The sequence below is a fragment of the Salvelinus alpinus genome, chromosome 26 (genome assembly GCF_045679555.1).
Source record: "Salvelinus alpinus chromosome 26, SLU_Salpinus.1, whole genome shotgun sequence".
Lineage (NCBI taxonomy): Eukaryota > Metazoa > Chordata > Actinopteri > Salmoniformes > Salmonidae > Salvelinus > Salvelinus alpinus.
The window spans coordinates 32,637,422-32,659,798 of NC_092111.1; the positions used below are offsets into that span (position 1 = coordinate 32,637,422).

General features: G+C 43.9%; 1 protein-coding gene across 10 annotated transcripts in view; it reads right to left on the minus strand.

The window, feature by feature from the left end:
• LOC139555205 (engulfment and cell motility protein 1-like) overlaps nucleotides 1-22,377 on the minus strand; it is a 177,275-nt gene that overhangs the window by 13,403 nt on the left and 141,495 nt on the right. For all 10 annotated transcript variants that reach the window (XM_071368810.1, XM_071368805.1, XM_071368807.1 and 7 more), the window contains one exon: nucleotides 9,103-9,266. In XM_071368810.1, coding sequence (XP_071224911.1) covers nucleotides 9,103-9,266 — 164 coding nt within the window. The remainder of the gene's footprint in view (nucleotides 1-9,102; nucleotides 9,267-22,377) is intronic.

The window sequence follows — 22,377 nt, forward strand, 5'->3', positions numbered from 1 at the left end:
ACCCCTGCGGCGCACCTTTCGTGATATTGAGGAAACTAAATTTGATACTGTCAGTAAGCACACAGTGGTTTGTCCGTTAGATAGTTCTTGAACCAATTGCAAGATACCTGATTTAGGCCTATTTCAGACAACCTTTGAACGAGTAAGACATGGCCAACCGTATCAAACGTAGACCATTATCTCTCCTTCGACAGGTCAAGAAATAAGGCAGCACAATGACGTGTATAATTTAAACAACATCGACATCCTCAAAGACAAGTGTAGCTGCTGAAACAGTGCTATGTCCCGGTCTAAAACCAGATTGGTGCTCATTACGAATACAATGACAAGTTAAAAAAGGCAAGATACAGTTGAAATAGGAAGTTTACATACACTTAGTCATTAAAAACTTGTTTTTCAACCACTCCACAAATGTCTTGTTAACAAACTATAGTTTTGGCAAGTCGGTTAGGACATCTATTTTGTGCATGAGACAAGTAATTTTCCCAAAATTGTTTACAGACAGATTATTTCACTTATAATTCACTGTATCACAATTCCAGTGGGTCAGAAGTTTACATACACTAAGTTGACTGTGCCTTTAAACAGCATGGACAATTTTAGAAAATTATGTCATGGCTTTAGAAGCTTCTGATAGGCTAATTGACATAATTTGAGTCAATTGGAGGTGTACCTGTGGATGTATTTCAAGGCCTACCTTTAAACTCAGTGCCTCTGCTTGACAACATGGGTACATCAAAATAAATCAGCCAAGACCTCAGCCAAGAAGTATAAACACCATGGGACCACGCAGCCGTCATACCGCTTAGGAAGGAGACGCGTTCTGTCTCCTAGAGATGAACGTACTTTGGTGTGAAAAGTGCAAATCAATTCCAGAACAACAGCAAAGGACCTTGTGAAGATGCTGGAGGAAACAGGTACAAAAGTATCTATATCCACAGTAAAACGAGTCCTATATCGACATAACCTGAAAGGCCGATCAGCAAGGAAGAAGCCACTGCTCCAAAACCACCATAAAAAAGCCAGACTACGGTTTGCAACTGCACATGGGGACAAAGATCGTACTTTTTGGAGAAATGTCCTCTGGTCTGATGAAGGAAAAATAGAACTGTTTGGCCATAATGACCATTGTTGTGTTTGGAGGAACAAGGGGGAGGCTTGCAAGCCGAAGAACACCATCCCAACCGTGAAGCACGGGGGTGGAGCACGTTCCTGTAGGTTCATGCTCTACAACATTCGCAGAGTACGACCCTGCCTCACACAGGAAGCGGCGCAGGTCCTAATCCAGGCACTTGTCATCTCCCGTCTGGATTACTGCAACTCGCTGTTGGCTGGGCTCCCTGCCTGTGCCATTAAACCCCTACAACTCATCCAGAACGCCGCAGCCCGTCTGGTGTTCAACCTTCCCAAGTTCTCTCACGTCACCCCGCTCCTCCGCTCTCTCCACTGGCTTCCAGTTGAAGCTCGCATCCGCTACAAGACCATGGTGCTTGCCTACGGAGCTGTGAGGGGAACGGCACCTCCGTACCTTCAGGCTCTGATCAGGCCCTACACCCAAACAAGGGCACTGCGTTCATCCACCTCTGGCCTGCTCGCCTCCCTACCTCTGAGGAAGTACAGTTCCCGCTCAGCCCAGTCAAAACTGTTCGCTGCTCTGGCACCCCAATGGTGGAACAAACTCCCTCACGACGCCAGGTCAGCGGAGTCAATCACCACCTTCCGGAGACACCTGAAACCCCACCTCTTTAAGGAATACCTAGGATAGGATAAAGTAATCCTTCTAACCCCCCCCCCCCCTTAAAAGAGTTAGATGCACTATTGTAAAGTGGTTGTTCCACTGGATATCATAAGGTGAATGCACCAATTTGTAAGTCGCTCTGAATAAGAGCGTCTGCTAAATGACTTAAATGTAAATGTAAATGGGTGGCAGCATCATGTTGTGGGGGTGCTTTGCTGCAGGAGGGACTGGTGCACTTCACAAAATAGATGGCATCATGAGGTAGGAAAATTATGTGGATATATTGAAGCAACATCTCAAGACATCATTCGGAAGTTAAAGCTTGGTTGCAAATGGGTTTAATTTTCAACAAAAATTACTTGGTTGGTTTATTTTATCAACGCTTGTTGGCAACTCAAATATCAATCACAGTGAGCGTTATTACCATTTAGTAGGTCTGACTCCAATGACTCTGGATCAGAAGATTGTGTGTTCAATCCCTGTGGTGAACACCTTCTAAATGTAGCGGGAACAACTAAATGTAGTGGACACCTTCTAAATGTAGTGGACACCTTCTAAATGTAGTGGACACCTTCTAAATGTAGTGGACACCTTCTAAATGTAGTGAACACCTTCTAAATGTAGTGGACACCTTCTAAATGTAGTGGACACCTTCTAAATGTAGTGGACACCTTCTAAATGTAGTGGACACCTTCTAAATGTAGTGGACACCTTCTAAATGTAGTGGACACCTTCTAAATGTAGTGGACACCTTCTAAATGTAGTGGACACCTTCTAAATGTAGTGGACACCTTCTAAATGTAGTGGACACCTTCTAAATGTAGTGGACACCTTCTAAATGTAGTGGACACCTTCTAAATGTAGTGGACACCTTCTAAATGTAGTGGACACCTTCTAAATGTAGTGGACACCTTCTAAATGTAGCGGACACCTTCTAAATGTAGCGGACACCTTCTAAATGTAGCGGACACCTTCTAAATGTAGCGGACACCTTCTAAATGTAGCGGACACCTTCTAAATGTAGCGGACACCTTCTAAATGTAGCGGACACCTTCTAAATGTAGCGAACACCTTCTAAATGTAGTGAACACCTTCTAAATGTAGTGAACACCTTCTAAATGTAGTGGACACCTTCTAAATGTAGTGGACACCTTCTAAATGTAGAGGACACCTTCTAAATGTAGCGGACACCTTCTAAATGTAGTGGACACCTTCTAAATGTAGCGGAAACAACTAAATTTAGTGGACACCTTCTAAATGTAGTGGACACCTTCTAAATGTAGTGGACACCTTCTAAATGTAGTGGACACCTTCTAAATTTAGTGGACACCCTCTAAATGTAGTGGACACCTTCTAAATGTAGTGGACACCCTCTAAATGTAGTGGACACCTTCTAAATTTAGTGGACACCCTCTAAATGTAGTGGACACCTTCTAAATGTAGTGGACACCCTCTAAATGTAGTGGACACCTTCTAAATTTAGTGGACATCCTCTAAATGTAGTGAACACCTTCTAAATGTAGTGGACACCTTCTAAATGTAGTGGACACCTTCTAAATTTAGTGGACATCCTCTAAATGTAGTGGACACCTTCTAAATGTAGTGAACACCTTCTAAATGTAGTGGACACCTTCTAAATTTAGTGGACATCCTCTAAATGTAGTGGACACCTTCTAAATGTAGTGGACACCTTCTAAATGTAGTGGACACCTTCTAAATGTAGTGGACATCCTCTAAATGTAGTGGACACCTTCTAAATGTAGTGGACACCTTCTAAATGTAGTGGACACCTTCTAAATGTAGTGGACACCTTCTAAATGTAGTGGACACCCTCTAAATGTAGTGGACACCTTCTAAATGTAGTGGACACCTTCTAAATGTAGTGGACACCTTCTAAATTTAGTGGACATCCTCTAAATGTAGTGGACACCCTCTAAATGTAGTGGACACCCTCTAAATTTAGTGGACACCCTCTAAATTTAGTGGACACCCTCTAAATTTAGTGGACACCTTCTAAATGTAGTGGACACCTTCTAAATGTAGTGGACACCTTCTAAATGTAGTGGACACCTTCTAAATGTAGTGGACACCTTATAAATGTAGTGGACACCTTATAAATGTAGTGGACACCCTCTAAATTTGCCACTGTTAGACTGACTGGCCACAGACTGTGTGTGTGCGTGTGTGTGTGTGTGAGAGAGAGAGAGCCCCCCTCTCCACCCCATCCAATCCCCCAGACTCATTACCGAGGAGGGCGCTGCACAGTGCCCTGCTGTGATCCCTGTCATGTGGACTAACATGTAGGTTTCTCAGCGTGTTCTGTCTCTGGTATGAAAGATATGAACACAGCCCCTAACAGCTAGCCAACATTAATTATACATACAACCTATTGACTGGGGAAACATGCAGTGCCCACACAGTCCTACAGCTCACCAGCCAATCAGGACGCTGCTGTGAAGCTGACAGCCAATAAGAGGGCTGCTGTGGATTGATCTGACAACCAATGAGAGGGCTGCTGTGGAGCGAACAGACAATTAGAGGGCGGTCCAATCAGATTTTCTCTTTCTCATTACGTCACTTTCTCTGTGCCTTTCCCGAGGCGTTATTTTCACTGCAGCTCTGTGCTTTCAGATCATCAGTGGACCAGGGGTGACGTTTCCCCTAGGTACATATCTAGGATAATCTCTCCTCCACCAATTCAAACCTTAACCATTAGTGGGGAAGATGCTAAACTGGCTCAAGATCAGAGTCTAGGGTCAACTTCACCCTACTCCGATAACGAACTGTCAGGGAGAGGGGGATGCTAAGGAATGGATTCAGGTCCCATACATGTAATGACAGATAGTTCATTTTCTGTATAGCATTTGGTTGGGAATTATCTAGATGGCTGGACACCCATAGTGAGATTGTCATTATCTGTGGCAGGGTCTGTGTCGGCCATCTCATAAATCCGATTCATTACAGCTCAAAGTCATTCTCTCCTTGCCTCTGAAAATCATCTGCAACTGAGTTAACTAAAATGAGCTCTTTCAAAGATAATACTCTGGAATATAGTTGGACAGAGTATGAAGTGGCAAGGCCCACTGAGATGGGAGAGGAATGTAGTTGGACAGAGTATGAAGTGGCAGGGCCCACTGAGATGGGAGAGGAATGTAGTTGGACAGAGTATGAAGTGGCAGGGCCCACTGAGATGGGAGAGGAATGTAGTTGGACAGAGTATGAAGTGGCAGGGCCCACTGAGATGGGAGTGGAATGTAGTTAGACAGAGTATGAAGTGGCAGGGCCCACTGAGATGGGAGAGGAATGTAGTTGGACAGAGTATGAAGTGGCAGGGCCCACTGAGATGGGAGTGGAATGTAGTTGGACAGAGTATGAAGTGGCAGGGCCCACTGAGATGGGAGAGGAATGTAGTTGGACAGAGTATGAAGTGGCAGGGCCCACTGAGATGGGAGTGGAATGTAGTTAGACAGAGTATGAAGTGGCAGGGCCCACTGAGATGGGAGAGGAATGTAGTTGGACAGAGTATGAAGTGGCAGGGCCCACTGAGATGGGAGTGGAATGTAGTTGGACAGAGTATGAAGTGGCAGGGCCCACTGAGATGGGAGTGGAATGTAGTTGGACAGAGTATGAAGTGGCAGGGCCCACTGAGATGGGAGAGGAATGTAGTTGGACAGAGTATGAAGTGGCAGGGCCCACTGAGATTGGAGAGGAATGTAGTTGGACAGAGTATGAAGTGGCAGGGCCCACTGAGATGGGAGTGGAATGTAGTTGGACAGAGTATGAAGTGGCAGGGCCCACTGAGATGGGAGAGGAATGTAGTTGGACAGAGTATGAAGTGGCAGGGCCCACTGAGATGGGAGAGGAATGTAGTTGGACAGAGTATGAAGTGGCAGGGCCCACTGAGATGGGAGAGGAATGTAGTTGGACAGAGTATGAAGTGGCAGGGCCCACTGAGATGGGAGAGGAATGTAGTTGGACAGAGTATGAAGTGGCAGGGCCCACTGAGATGGGAGTGGAATGTAGTTGGACAGAGTATGGAGTGGCAGGGCCCACTGAGATGGGAGAGGAATGTAGTTGGACAGAGTATGAAGTGGCAGGGCCCACTGAGATGGGAGTGGAATGTAGTTGGACAGAGTATGAAGTGGCAGGGCCCACTGAGATGGGAGAGGAATGTAGTTGGACAGAGTATGAAGTGGCAGGGCCCACTGAGATGGGAGAGGAATGTAGTTGGACAGAGTATGAAGTGGCAGGGCCCACTGAGATGGGAGTGGAATGTAGTTGGACAGAGTATGAAGTGGCAGGGCCCACTGAGATGGGAGTGGAATGTAGTTGGACAGAGTATGAAGTGGCAGGGCCCACTGAGATGGGAGAGGAATGTAGTTGGACAGAGTATGAAGTGGCAGGGCCCACTGAGATGGGAGAGGAATGTAGTTGGACAGAGTATGAAGTGGCAGGGCCCACTGAGATGGGAGAGGAATGTAGTTGGACAGAGTATGAAGTGGCAGGGCCCACTGAGATGGGAGTGGAATGTAGTTGGACAGAGTATGAAGTGGCAGGGCCCACTGAGATGGGAGTGGAATGTAGTTGGACAGAGTATGAAGTGGCAGGGCCCACTGAGATGGGAGTGGAATGTAGTTGGACAGAGTATGAAGTGGCAGGGCCCACTGAGATGGGAGTGGAATGTAGTTGGACAGAGTATGAAGTGGCAGGGCCCACTGAGATGGGAGTGGAATGTAGTTGGACAGAGTATGAAGTGGCAGGGCCCACTGAGATGGGAGTGGAATGTAGTTGGACAGAGTTTGAAGTGGCAGGGCCCACTGAGATGGGAGTGGAATGTAGTTGGACAGAGTATGAAGTGGCAGGGCCCACTGAGATGGGAGAGGAATGCAGTTGGACAGAGTATGAAGTGGCAGGGCCCACTGAGATGGGAGTGGAATGTAGTTGGACAGAGTATGAAGTGGCAGGGCCCACTGAGATGGGAGAGGAATGTAGTTGGACAGAGTATGAAGTGGCAGGGCCCACTGAGATGGGAGTGGAATGTAGTTGGACAGAGTATGAAGTGGCAGGGCCCACTGAGATGGGAGAGGAATGTAGTTGGACAGAGTATGAAGTGGCAGGGCCCACTGAGATGGGAGAGGAATGTAGTTGGACAGAGTATGAAGTGGCAGGGCCCACTGAGATGGGAGTGGAATGCAAACACACATGGAAATGCAGTTTATATAGAAGTGTGGAATATTGAATGAAAATTCTATAGAGGATTTGAGAATAAATTATGAATGACTTTTTTCCCCTTCTATACATTAAGATGTGGACTAACACTTTCTCTCAAAAGTTTCCTCTGCATGTCATATTAATTCTTTATAAGATCCTGTTTAAAATTAGCTAGTCTAATTTGAGGAGGCTTCACTGCTGCTCCCTCCACTCAGACTGACCATCAGCTGGAAGACTGTGTCCCCTTATCTCTGAGAAGAACAACATTGTCAGGACAATTCAAGCGTAGCCAATATGCAGTGATAATACATTGAGCCTAGAGCCTACTGCACAAACCTCACTGCTACAGAACTGTTTTTAATTGGTTAATGTTGCATAGGTATAAGTCATGTTAAAAAAAAAAATCTGAGTGGTAGATCTCAGCTTGCATTTTGACTCAGAAAGGAATATTGACTCAGAAAGGAATATTGACTCAGAAAGGAATATTGACTCAGAAAGGAATATAGACTCAGAAAAGGTTGTTGACCACTGCTGCAGCCTAATAAGACCTTAATGGGGTGGGTATTGACGCTGAATACCATTTGTAGGCAAATAAGATTATAATGCAGATTTTCAATCATGAGGGGAACCGAATGAATGGGTCCGATGCAGCATATGTCAATAGCTGAATTTAGTTTATTTATTTTTTTATGAAAAAGGGGATGAAATAAAGGAGTGATGGAGGTCTATTAAATGTGTGTTAACGAAAGTGTTTCCTTTCTTCCACAGTCATATTGTCTCTCGTTCCCTTTGTTTCCTTTCTTCCACAGTCATATTGTCTCTCGTTCCCTTTGTTTCCTTTCTTCCACAGTCATATTGTCTTTCGTTCCCTTTGTTTCCTTTCTTCCACAGCCATATTGTCTCTCGTTCCCTTTGTTTCCTTTCTTCCACAGCCATATTGTCTCTCGTTCCCTTTGTTTCCTTTCTTCCACAGCCATATTGTCTCTCGTTCCCTTTGTTTCCTTTCTTCCACAGTCATATTGTCTCTCGTTCCCTTTGTTTCCTTTCTTCCACAGTCATATTGTCTCTCGTTCCCTTTGTTTCCTTTCTTCCACAGTCATATTGTCTCTCGTTCCCTTTGTTTCCTTTCTTCCATAGTCATATTGTCTCTCGTTCCCTTTGTTTCCTTTCTTCCACAGCCATATTGTCTCTCGTTCCCTTTGTTTCCTTTCTTCCACAGTCATATTGTCTCTCGTTCCCTTTGTTTCCTTTCTTCCACAGCCATATTGTCTCTCGTTCCCTTTGTTTCCTTTCTTCCACAGTCATATTGTCTCTCGTTCCCTTTGTTTCCTTTCTTCCACAGTCATATTGTCTCTCGTTCCCTTTGTTTCCTTTCTTCCACAGTCATATTGTCTTTCGTTCCCTTTGTTTCCTTTCTTCCACAGCCATATTGTCTCTCGTTCCCTTTGTTTCCTTTCTTCCACAGTCATATTGTCTCTCGTTCCCTTTGTTTCCTTTCTTCCACAGTCATATTGTCTCTCGTTCCCTTTATTTCCTTTCTTCCACAATCATATTGTCTCTCGTTCCCTTTGTTTCCTTTCTTCCACAGTCATATTGTCTTTCGTTCCCTTTGTTTCCTTTCTTCCACAGCCATATTGTCTCTCGTTCCCTTTGTTTCCTTTCTTCCACAGTCATATTGTCTCTCGTTCCCTTTGTTTCCTTTCTTCCACAGTCATATTGTCTCTCGTTCCCTTTGTTTCCTTTCTTCCACAATCATATTGTCTCTCGTTCCCTTTGTTTCCTTTCTTCCATAGTCATATTTTCTCTCGTTCCCTTTATTTTGGTCTTTATTTGGACTGGTTAAAGAATGGGGCATCATGAGAAGATCCATGTCAAGAATATTAGCAGTTATTTTCTTTCTTCAATCTCACAGGCTTCATGTTTTAGTCCTCTTTTTAACGAAGGATTGGTTACCTAATGAATATCACTGATTCCTTCCTTTCTCAGGAGGTAATATCACACACACACACACACACACACACACACACACACACACACACACACACACACACACACACACACACACACACACACACACACACACACACACACACACACACACACACACACACACACACACACACACACACACACACACACACAAATTGACTCACAGGATGGGGCGTGACTGGAAGTCTTCTTGGTTCATCCTCTCAGACTGGCGTATCTTCAGGATCTCAGTATAACTCAGGTTCTGCAGGCGACTCTTCAACTGGTCCAGGGAATTAGGCTTCTGTGTCAGCGCTCGCATGATCTGCTCTCTTACCACCTGCATCACCTGGGAGGAGAAGAAAGAGGGGGATTTAGACGAGTGTAGAGGTGGTACGAACTTGGATGTCTGGATAGGTAGAGAAGGAAATCGAGGCTACACATTTGGGTCCGGTTTCCCAGACAGATTAATCTTAGACCTGGTCCAAAAGCATTCTCAATGGAGGTTCTTCTTTTTAGGACTAGGATGAATCTGTGTCTAGGAAACAGTCTCATGATGTGATATAAATATGCCATTGTGCAAAGGCACATTAGATGGAGGAAAACAATTATTTACTCGCACACATACAGTTATCTGAATACATATCAAACACTTACACATCACTGTTCGGAGCTTTTGGGCAAACATCCCATCTCCTCAAAAAGTTTGCTCTTGAGGACGTTTGCAGAGCTCATGAGGGAGAGAGAGAGAGCCAAAGAACCTCTGGGAAACAGTCATTTAAACAGAGCACAAAACACTAGAGAATTGTATTTACTTTATTTAACCAGGCAAGTCAATGACGGCCTACCCCGGCCAAACCCGGACGACGCTGGGCCAATTGTGTGCCGCTCTATGGGACTCCCAATCACGACCGGATGTGATACAGCCTGGATTCGAACCAGGGACTGTAGTGATGCCTCTTGCACAAAGATGCAGTGACTTAAACCGCTGCGCCACTCGGGAGGCCAGAAAACATTCTATTTTCAACATTCTCTTGCTGCTACAGTAAAGAGCCCCTGGGAACTAATGGTGCGGATGGCAACTATAAACCCGGCTAGTTTGACTCCTGGATGCTGATTGGCTGAAAGCAGTGGGATATCAGATAGAATACCAAAGGTATGATGCAAAATTACTTGTTTACTGTTCTAATTATGTTGTTAACAAGTTTTTAATAGCAATAAGGCACCTTGGGGTTTGTGGTATATGGATAATTTACCACGGCTAAGGGCTGTATCCAGGCACTCTGCATTGCGTTATGCATAAGAACACCCCTTAGCTGTGATATATTTGCCATATACCACACCCCCTCGGGCCTTACTACTTAAATAACGCACACACAGAAGCATGTGTGCCACTCACACAAACGGGCACACAAGGGCGTCGGATTGAGTCACTAATGGTGAATAACTCCATTGCCAGTTTATGGGGTCAGATGAGCACATAATGTGTGCTGGTAAGGGGATGGAGAGCCACTTCCCAGTAGATAAATCATAGAAGGTTTTATCAGTGCACATTTTGTAATACAGTCCAGTGAATCTTCCCTCAGGGGGAAAGGGCAGAATGAAGGGGGCTAATTTTATACTGCCTAGCCTCCTGTAATACTCTGCATGCATCAGTGGAGAACATTCACTCAACGCATCCCTAACACTTGCTTATCTACTCGTATTGTTAGACTGTGGGAGAGAATCACGAGGCATGCCACTACATCAGAGGTAGAAAGTCAGAGGGCACAGGATACTGTTGTATCCTTCACTCCTGGCTATAGCCACATACTGCTGAATGGCTTCCTATCAGAACCACTAGATGACCTCCTGTTCTGCATATTATAATTACAGTATATAACTACAGTAGACTACGCTCCAGTATGTTTCATATTATATATAAATACAGTATATAACTACAGTAGACTACGCTCCAGTATGTTTCATATTATATATAAATACAGTATATAACTACAGTAGACTACGCTCCAGTATGTTTCATATTATATATAAATACAGTATAACTACAGTAGACTACGCTCCAGTATGTTTCATATTATATATAAATACAGTATATAACCACAGTAGACTACTGTACAGTACGCTTCCTATTATATATAACTACAGTACATGACTGTATGTTTCATATATATAACTACAGTACATAACTACAGTTTCATATGATATATTACTACAGTAAATAACTACAGTGGACTACTGTATGTTTCATTCACAGTACAGCACAGAATGTCATCATTATGGAAAGGAGATAAGGAAAGGAAGCTAGCCTGTGTATCTATTCACCAGTAAGATTATCTCAGCCTTTTGTTAATGAAGTTGCACCCTCATGCTGTTGTGATTCTAGAACAAACTATAATCACACCCTCATGCTGTTGTGATTCTAGAACAAACTATAATCACACCCTCATGCTGTTGTGATTCTAGAACAAACTATAATCACACCCTCATGCTGTTGTGATTCTAGAACAAACTATAATCACACCCTCATGCTGTTGTGATTCTAGAACAAACTATAATCACACCCTCATGCTGTTGTGATTCTAGAACAAACTATAATCACACCCTCATGCTGTTGTGATTCTAGAACCAACTATAGTCACACCCTCATGCTGTTGTGATTCTAGAACAAACTATAATCACACCCTCATGCTGTTGTGATTCTAGAACAAACTATAATCACACCCTCATGCTGTTGTGATTCTAGAACCAACTATAGTCACACCCTCATGCTGTTGTGATTCTAGAACCAACTATAATCACACCCTCATGCTGTTGTGATTCTAGAACAAACTATAATCACACCCTCATGCTGTTGTGATTCTAGAACAAACAATAATCACACCCTCATGCTGTTGTGATTCTAGAACAAACAATAATCACACCCTCATGCTGTTGTGATTCTAGAACAAACTATAATCACACCCTCATGCTGTTGTGATTCTAGAACAAACAATAATCACACCCTCATGCTGTTGTGATTCTAGAACAAACAATAATCACACCCTCATGCTGTTGTGATTCTAGAACAAACAATAATCACATCCTCTGTAACCCATGTGGTGATTTATGACAGACACATACTGTAATTTTAACATTGTACTGTGATGGAGGGGACTGTCTGTTTCGATGGGTGGCGTGGGTTCCATCCTTAGTGAATGAAGAGAGTGTTGTGGGTATTTAGATGTAACCTCTCTTCCTAACAGGCTGAGGGTTCAATATGTCGGGAATCATCAATGAAGTGCAAACAAGTAATGAAGAATGATCCACACATGGAGGGGAGGGAGAGATACATATACAGTGGCAAGACAAAGTATGTGAACCCTTTAGAATTGTCTGGTTTCTGCATAAATTGGTCATCAAATTTGATTTAATCATCATTTAAGTCACAACAATAGACAGACATAGCGTTCTTAAACTAATAACACACAAATTATTGTATTTTTCTTGTCTATATTGAATACATCATTTAAACATTCACAGTGTAGGTTGGAAAAAGTATGTGAACCCCTTGACTAATGACTTCTCCAAAAGGCCCTTCTTTGGACACTGTGTTAACAAACCTCCAGACGAGCTTCAATGCCATACAACTCTCCTTCCGTGGCCTCCAGCTGCTCTTAAATGCTAGTAAAACTAAATGCATGCTCTTCTACCGATCGCTGCCTGCACCTGCCCGCCTGTCTAGCATCACTACTCTGGACGGTTCTGACTTAGAATATGTGGCAACTACAAATACCTAGGTGTCTGGTTAGACTGTAAACTCTCCTTCCAGACCCACATTAAGCATCTCCAATCCAAAATTACATCTAGAATTGGCTTCCTATTTCGCAACAAAGCATCCTTCACTCATGCTGCCAAACATACCCTCGTAAAACTGACTATCCTACCGATAGTCAGCTCACTGGTCACCATAGCAGCACCCACTCGTAGCACGTGCTCCAGCAGGTATATTTCACTGGTCACCCCCAAAGCCAACTCCTCCTTTGGTCACCTTTCCTTCCAGTTCTCTGCTGCCAATGACTGGAATGAATTGCAAAAATCACTGAAGCTGGAGACTCATATCTCCCTCACTGTACCCTGCACCTGTACATAGTCCATCTGTAATTAGCCCATCCAACTACCTCATCCCCATATTGTTTTTTTGTTGTTGCTCCTTTGCACCCCAGTATCTCTACTTGCACATTCATCTTCTGCACATCTATCACTCCAGTGTTTATTTGCTAAATGGTAATTATTTCGCCACTATGGCCTATTTATTGCCTTACCCCCCTAATCTTACTTCATTTGCACACCATGTATATAGACTTTTCTATTGTGTTATTGACTGTACGTTTGTTTATTCCATGTGTAACTCTGTGTGCTTTGTGTCGCACTGCTTTGCTTTATCTTGGCCAGGTCGAGGTTGTAATGTGAACGTGTTCGCAACTGGCCTACCTGGTTAAATAAAGGTGAAATAAAAAATAAAAAAATAAAATTGGAGATGTTGGTTAGAGCTGCCTTGCCCTATAAAAAACACTCACAAAATGTTAGTTTGCTATTCACAAGAAGCATTGCCTGATGTGAGCCATGCGTCGAACAAAATAGATCTCAGAAGACCTAAGATTAAGAATTGTTATCTTGCATAAAGCTGGAAAGGATTACAAAAGTATCTCTAAAAGCCTTGATGTTCATCAGTCCATGGTAAGACAAATGGTCTATACATTTACATTTAAGTCATTTAGCAGACGCTCTTATCCAGAGCGACTTACAAATTGGTGCATTCACCTTATGACATCCAGTGGAACGTTCAGCACTGTTGTTACTCTCCCTGGGAGTGGCCGTACTGCAAAGATGACTACAAGAGCACAGCGCAGAATGCTCAATGAGGTTAAGAAGAATCCTAGAGTCAGCTAAAGACTTACAGAAATCTCTGGAACATGCTAACATCTCTGTTGACGAGTCTACGATACGTAAAACATCAAAGAAGAATGGTGTTCATGGGAGGACACAACGGAAGAAGCCACTGCTGTCCCCCAAAAATATTGCTGCACGTCTGAAGTTTGCAAAAGAGCACCTGGATGTTCCACAGCGCTACTGGTAAAATATTCTGTGGACAGATGAAACTACAGTTGAGTTGTTTGGAAGGAACACACAACACTATGTGTGGAGAAAAAAAGGCACAGCACACCAACATCAAAACCTCATCCCAACTGTAAAGTATGGTGGAGGGAGCATCATGGTTTGGGGCTGCTTTGCTGCATCAGAGCCTGGACAGCTTGCTATTATTGATGGAAAAATGAATTCTCAAGTTTATCGAGACATTTTGCAACAGAATGTTAGGCTATCTGTCCACCAATTGAAGCTCAACAGAATGATGCAACATGACAACGACTCAAAACATAGAAGTAAATCAACAACAGAATGGCTTCAACAGAAGAAAATACACCTTCTGGAGTGGCCCAGTCAGAGTCCTGACCTCAACCCGATTGAGATGCTGTGGCATGACCTCAAGAGAGCAGTTCACACCAGACATCCCAAGAATATTGCTGAACTGAAACAGTTTTGTAAAGAGGAATGGGCCAAAATACCTCCTGACCTTTGTGCAGGTCTGATCCGCAACTACAGAAAACATTTGGTTGAGGTTATTGCTGCCAAAGGAGGGTCAACCAGTTAAGGGTTCACATACTTTTTACACCCTACACGGTGTGTTCAATAAAGACATGAAAACGTATAATTGTTTGTATGTTATTCGTTTTAACAGACTGTGTTTGTCTTGTTGTGACCTAGATGAAGATCAGATCAAATTTTATGACCAATTTATGCAGAAATCCAGGTATTTCCAAAGGGTTCATATACATTTTCTTGCCACTGTATATTTTTTTTACTTGTGTGAGTGTAATGTCTACTGTTAATTTATGACTGCTTATTTCACTTTTGTTTATTATCTATTTCACTTGCTTTGGCAATGTAAACATATGTTTCACATGCCAATAAAGCCCTTTGAATTGAATTGAAATAGAGAGAGACAAAGGAGGGAGAGAGAGAGCGAGGGAGGTAGAGTATACACGTCTGTGTGTGTGTGTGTGTGTGTGTGTGTGTGTGTGTGTGTGTGTGTGTGTGTGTGTGTGTGTGTGTGTGTGTGTGTGTGTTGTTGTTGTTGTTGTCTGTGGATAGAGGCGATTATAGTGCAGGATTCTGATCCGAAAAGCTTAGTGAAATCTTCCCAAAGAAAGACTGCCAGGGGTAAGAAATAAAAAATGGATAGAGGGAAGACAAGACATCACGAAAGGAATACAAATATGAAACAAGAAGAGACAACACAGCACCCAAAAACCTTCAGACTAAGGCTTCAAGGTTGTTGTTTTTTTGGGGGGTGGGGGGGGTAATCCTCTCAACAACAAAAAAATCGGCATTAGCTCACAGAGAAACAAGTGGAAACGGCCCTACTTCAAATCCACTATTTGGGCATCCATCATACTGTGAGTGAGGGCCACAAAGAGGAATTAAAGGAATTATCCCATTTATAATTCCAGATTCGATAAGCCGGTGGCTTCACCAAATCCTGACCCCCCCCCCCCCAAAAAAAAAAACAACAACATAATTTTCCAGCTGATTACACTCTTTAATCCAGGTTTATCTTCTGGGATGCAAATATGTTCCACTGTGGTAATCACAGGGCTCTGAGTAGAACTTGGCATAACAATGACCTCGAAAAAAAAAAAAAAAAGACAGGGAGGGGGAAAACGGCAAGATAATAACTGCACTGTCATGTTTCCAGATACAGTACGACTGGGTAGTTATCTGGAGCGGTGAACGTTTGAACCCATCTCTGTTACCTCTGTAGCAGGATTACGTAACCTTTTGTTGTTTAGATGTTTTGAGAGGTACGACCTCCCCTACTCCCTTCTATTTAGTAGACAGTATTCATCAGGCTCATGTTCATTAGGGAAAACATGTTGAAATAGGAAAGGTAATAATGCTGTACTAAACACATCCCTGAACTCTTCCCATCTCAAACTCTCTCTATTAGGCTGTTGGTCTCGCCATACATTATTGTTGTTAATCCTAGTTCTCCTCAGCGGCCAGTGACCCCCAAAAAGCAGAGGTCAGAATTAGAGTGTGTCTGGGGACACTCAGAAGCCTGTCACTAATGATGGCCCTTTCCTCTCTCCACTCTCACTTAACACCCCATCCACCAGCCAGTCAACAGGGGGAGAAAGATAGCCAACAGGGATAGATGCCAATACTATAAAGTGACATTCTTTCCAATGGCCTATTTTCATATCCTAGTGGAGGTACTAAACTCCTCTCCTCCACACTCTTTTATCACCTTTCGGCCTTCAGGGGGAAGAAAACAGGGACAAAACCTAAATGTTTCATCCTATTCTCTCTCCTCTCTGGAGGAACAGAGTCATGTATGATGGGAGGATACTTTTGAGACACCAATGTCTCCTGTTTCTCTCCTGTCTGTCTGCCCTAAAGATGTCCGGTAGGTTTTTATGTTCTCCTCCAGGAGGAAGGGGGAGACGCCACCATCAAGAGGCCATATTTACTCCCCTCAGTGTGGGCTTTGCCGTCTAAGTGTTTCCCTCAGGTCTGGGTTGAATGTCCTCCTCCAAGACTGACTGACTGGCAGGGACACAGACAGGCAGACAGGGAGACAGAGAGAGCTGTATAGTGACCTACCGTAATCAGGGACAGACCAGATGTATCACTCGTGTCGTAGAACCCTCCCATCCCCGCTTTTAATTACAATCTCACAGTTCTCCATCAAAAATTCTCTCACACGCTCGCATAAACACACACACACACACACACACACACGCACGCACGCACGCACGCACGCACGCACGCACGCACGCACGCACACACACACACATCTGCCAGTCTCTGAGTCTGCATACAGGCTCATAATTAAGTCTCGTATTCATTCTCCAATTGTAATTACAAGTGATCTGTCATTCTGTCACACCAGTGGATTAACCATGGCCATTTGGTGTGGCCCAGGACAGGAGTGACAGGGGTGACATTGATGAACTTTGACAAGGACTGTGTGAGTGTGAGTGTGTGGTGGTGGGGGGGGGGGGGGGGGGGACTTGTTCTCAACTTGCCTACCTGGTTAAATAAAGGTGAAATAAAAATACATTTTAAAAAGTAAAATGAACAAAAATGGGTAAATTTTTAGGAGTTTAGGATTAAGGTTAGAATTAGTGTTAGAATTATGTTAAGGGTTAGGGTTCAGCACTAGGGTTAGTTTTCGGGTTAGAGTTAGGAGCTAGGGTTAGGTTTAGGTTTTTGGGTTAAGGTTAGGGTTAAAAGGTTAGGGTAAGAGTACGGATTAGGGAAAATTGTATTTTAAATAGGACTGAATTGTGTGTCCCCACAAGGTTAGCTGTACAAGACTGTTTGTGTGTGTTAAAAGTCAAGCAGGGACTTTGCCATAATAATACAGGAACAACTTCAATCCCTACAGGAAAGGCAATGAGTGACTCATTTAACCAAATTGTTAGTACTTACTGGTTTCAATTCAAAATGACATCAGTTGTTGAGAACTAGTCTATCTACTTCAGATATCTGTGGTTGGTGACTCATTCACCCTCCCAAACGGACCCATCCCATAAGGCTCTGGTCAAAACTAGTCCTCTATTTAGGGAATAGGGTGCCATTAGAGAGGCAGCCCCAGTCCCATGGGACGGTCATTAATATTCAGTATTTAATGACACGTCTTGAGCAGGAAAACAATTCTGTTCTGTCCATGCGGCTCCACTCACACTAATTAACGGCTCGAATATTCATCCCATTTAATAGGAACACATGGTCCCTTCACAACATGGCGCTCATTATGAATAATTTATTAGACTCCGCTCAAAGACCAACCAGTCAGGCAGTGTTGCTCACAAAGCACCTTGACAGAGGTGAGCCTGACAGACTTCGGGGTCCTGTTCATTAAGCACCATACCGAAGAAAACGGACTGAAACAGGGAGGGACTACCTGGACTTGTCCAATAGGAAAGGCTCAGTTATGTCTTCGGTTACAAAACATTTTTAAAAAGTATCTGCCCTAATGAACATGACCCAGTTCTGAAGGTGCACATTATCATTCCCATTCAGAATTCATCCCCCTATTTCTGAGAAAATTACAATGAACGAACGAGAGAGAGAGAACGAGATAGAGAGAGAGAGACATAAAAATGCATGTTTTTTCTTTGTACCTGGAAAACTCTGAAATGCTGATGAATAGAATGAGTTGTGGCACTGGCATATACTTTAGATGTTGTAGGTAAGTCACTGCACGAGTGCACTTTCAATTATTTTCCCCTACATTATTCCTGATCCAACCTCACTGTTCTAACACAAGATAAAGTACTGGGCCAGTATTCTTAAAGCGTCTCAGAGTAGGAGAGCTGATCTAGAATCAGGTACCTCCTGTCTATTTGATCTTATTCATTATAATCTAAAAGGCTAAACTGATCCTAGATCAGCACTCCTACTGTGAGACACTATGAAAACAGGCTCAGATGGCATTTCTGGTTCTTTCAGTGTAAAGGCGTGTGAATCTTTCTCAGTGCAGCAGTGTTACCGGCCTGCCCTTTCCCTCTCTCTCTTTGTCCCCTAGAGACATGTTAGAGAGTCTCTCTACTAGGAGCAAGCATATATGTCAATGCATCCTGGCATCTGTGTGTGTGTGTGTGTGTGGCTCTCCAGAGAGATCATTCCTTACGCTTCAGCGAGGTTCTGTTTATTGCTGCTGCATGATGTTGGCATTTTTAATGCATGCAGAGATTGTTTTATAGGGAGGGTGTCCATGCAGAGATTGTTTTATAGGGAGGGTGTCGATGCAGAGATTGTTTTATAGGGAGGGTGTCCATGCAGAGATTGTTGTATAGGGAGGGTGTCCATGCAGATAAAACATTTTTAAAGGGAGGGTGTCCATGCAGATAAAACATTTTTAAAGGGAGGGTGTCCATGCAGAGAAAACATTTTTAAAGGGAAGGTGTCCATGCAGAGAAACTGTCAAAAAAGGTATTCGTCAAGAATCAGCTGATCGTGGCAACAGAACAGATCATGTACTATAGCTTACCATCTGTTTCACACACACAACGTTTTGTAGGCCGTCATTTAAATAAGAATTTGTTCTTAACTGACATGCCTAGTTAAATAAAGGTTAACCTCTCTTGGGTAGGGGGCAGTATTTTCACCTCTGGATGAAAAGCGTGCCCAAAGTAAACTGCCTGTTACTCAGGCCCAGAAGCTAGGATATGCATATAATTGGTAGATTTGGATAGAAAACACTCCAGTTTCTAAAACGGTTAAAATAATGTCTGTGAGTATAACAGAACTGATATGGCAGGCGAAACCCCTGAGGACAAACCATCCAGTGAAATTGTTTTGAGGTCATAGGATTTTCCATTTGTTTTCTTTGGGATACCCTTATTATTAGGAACCTGGTTGCAGTTCCTATGGCTTCCACTAGATGTCAACAGTCTTTAGAAATTGTTTGATGTTTTTCTTTTGAGAAATGAAGAAGTAGTGCTATTCATTGTAAGCGTCACTCCAGGTGGACTCTACTGTTTTGATGCACGTGAACTGGAGCATGCTTCACGTTGTTTTTATCCGGTATTGGAAACAGTTTATTCCGTCTTAAATTGTATCGATTATTTATGTTTTAGGGTACCTGAGGTTGGATTAGGAACACTGTTTGAAATGTTTGGACCAAGTTAACAGGTAACTTATTAGATACTTTGTAGGCATGTTGGGTAAGTTGAAACCGGTGTATTTCTGAATCAAACGCGCCAAATAAATTGACATTTTTGGGACATAAAGAAGGACATTATCGAACAAAAGGACCATTTGTGATGTTTCTGCCACATTTTGGAGTGCCAACAGAAGAAGATCTTCAAAGGTAAGGCATGAATTATATCGCTATTACGGACTTTGGTGGCGCACCTGCCTGGTTGAATTATGATTTTCATGTGTTTGTATGCGGGGCGCTGTCCTCAGATAATCGCATGGTTTGCTTTCGCCGTAAAGCCTTTTTTAAATCTGACACAGTGGCTGGATTATCAAAAAGTTAAGCTTTATTTTGATGTATAACACATATATTTTCAAGAATGTTAAATATTTGAATTTGGTATTCTTGAATTTCGCGCTCTGCAATTTCACCGGATGTTGGCCAGGTGGAACGCTACCGTACCACCTGGCCATAAGAAGTATAAAAGTATAAACCTGCTGACACACTCCAGCCACATAAGGTCTAGCATTGTCTTGCATTAGGAGGAACCCAGGGCCAACCTCACCAACATATGGTCTCACAAGGGGTCTGAGGATCTCATCTCGGTCCCTAATGGCTGTCAGGCTACCTCTGGCGAGCACATGGAGGGCTGTGCGGCCCCCCAAAGAAATGCCACCCCACACCATGACTGACCCACCGCCAAACCGGTCATGCTGGAGGATGTTGCAGGCAGCAGAACGTTCTCCACGGCGTCTCCAGACTCTGTCACGTCTGTCACATGTGCTCATGTGCTCAGTGTGAACCTTCTTTCATCTGTGAAGAGCACAGGGCACCAGTGGCGAATTTGCCAATCTTGGTGTTCTCTGGCTAATGCCAAACGTCCTGCACGGTGTTGGGCTGTAAGCACAACCCCCACCTGTGGACGTCGGGCCCTCATACCACCCTCATGGAGTCTGTTTCTGACCGTTTGAGCAGACACATGCACATTTGTGGCCTGCTGGAGGTAATTTTGCAGGGCTCTGGCAGTGCTCCTCCTTGCACAAAGGCGGAGGTAGCGGTCCTGCTGCTGGGTTGTTGCCCTCCTACGGCCTCCTCCACGTCTCCTGATGTACTGGCCTGTCTCCTGGTAGCGCCTCCATGCTCTGGACACTACGCTGACAGACACAGCAAACCTTCTTGCCACAGCTCGCATTGATGTGCCATCCTGGATGAGCTGCACTACCTGAGCCACTTGTGTGGGTTGTAGACTCCGTCTCATGTTACCACTAGAGTGAAAGCACCGCCAGCATTCAAAAGTGACCAAAACATCAGCCAGGAAGCATAGGAACTGAGAAGTGGTCTGTGGTCACCACCTGCAGAACCACTCCTTTATTGGGGGTGTCATGCTAATTGCCTCTAATTTCCACCTGTTGTCTATTCCATTTGCACAAAAGCATGTGAAATTTATTGTCAATCAGTGTTGGTTCCTAAGTGGACAGTTTGATTTCACAGAAGTGTGATTGACTTGGAGTTACATTGTGTTGATTATGTGTTCCCTTTATTTTTTTGAGCAGAGTATATAAACTCAGAAAAAAAAGAACCGTCCCTTTTTCAGGACCCTGTCTTTCAAAGATAATTCATAAAAATCCAAATAACTTCACAGATCTTCATTGTAAAGGGCTTAAACACTGTTTCCCATGCTTGTTCAATGAACCATAAACAATTAATGAACATGCATCTGTGGAACGGTCGTTAAGACACTAACAGCTTACAGACGGTAGGCAATAAAGGTCACAGTTATGAAAACTTAGGACACTGAAGAGGCCTTTATACTGATTCTGAATAACACCAAAAGAAAGATGCCCAGGGTACCTGCTCATCTGCATGTATGTGCCTTAAGCATGCTGCAAGGAGGCATGAGGACTGCAGATGTGGCCAGGGCAATAAATTGCAATGTCCGTACTGCGAGACGCCTAATATAGGAAGACAGGACGGACAGCTGATCGTCTTCGCAGTGGCAGACCACGTGTAACAACACCTGCACAGGATCGGTACATCCGAACATCACACCTGCGGGACAGATACAGGATGGCAACAACAACTGCCCAAGTTACACCAGGAACGCACAATCCCTCCATCAGTGCTCAGACTGTCCGCAATAGGCTGAGAGAGGCTGGACTGAGGGCTTGTAGGCCTGTTGTAAGGCAGGTCCTCACCAGGCAACAAGTCGCCTATGGGCACAAACCCACTGTCGCTGGACCAGACAGGACTGGCAAAAAGTGCTCTTCACTGATGAGTCGCGGTATTGTCTCACCAGGGGTGATGGTCAGATTTGCGTTTATCGTCAAAGGAATGAGCGTTACACCGAGGTCTGAACTCTGGAGCGGGATCGATTTGGAGGTGGAGGGTCTGTCATGGTCTGGGGCGGTGTGTCACACTGAGCTTGTTGTCATTGCAGGCAATCTCAACGCTGTGCGTTACAGGGAAGACATCCTCGTCTCTCATGCGGTACCCTTCCTGCAGGCTCATCCTGACATGACCATCCAGCATGACAATACCACCAGCCATACTGCTCGTTCTGTGCGTGATTTCCTGCAAGACATGAATGTCAGTGTTCTGCCATGGCCAGCAAAGAGCCCGGATCTCAATCCCATTGAGCACGTATGGGACCTGTTGGATTGGAGGGCTCGGGCCATTCCCCTCTTGGTAGAAGAGTGGGGTAACATCTCAC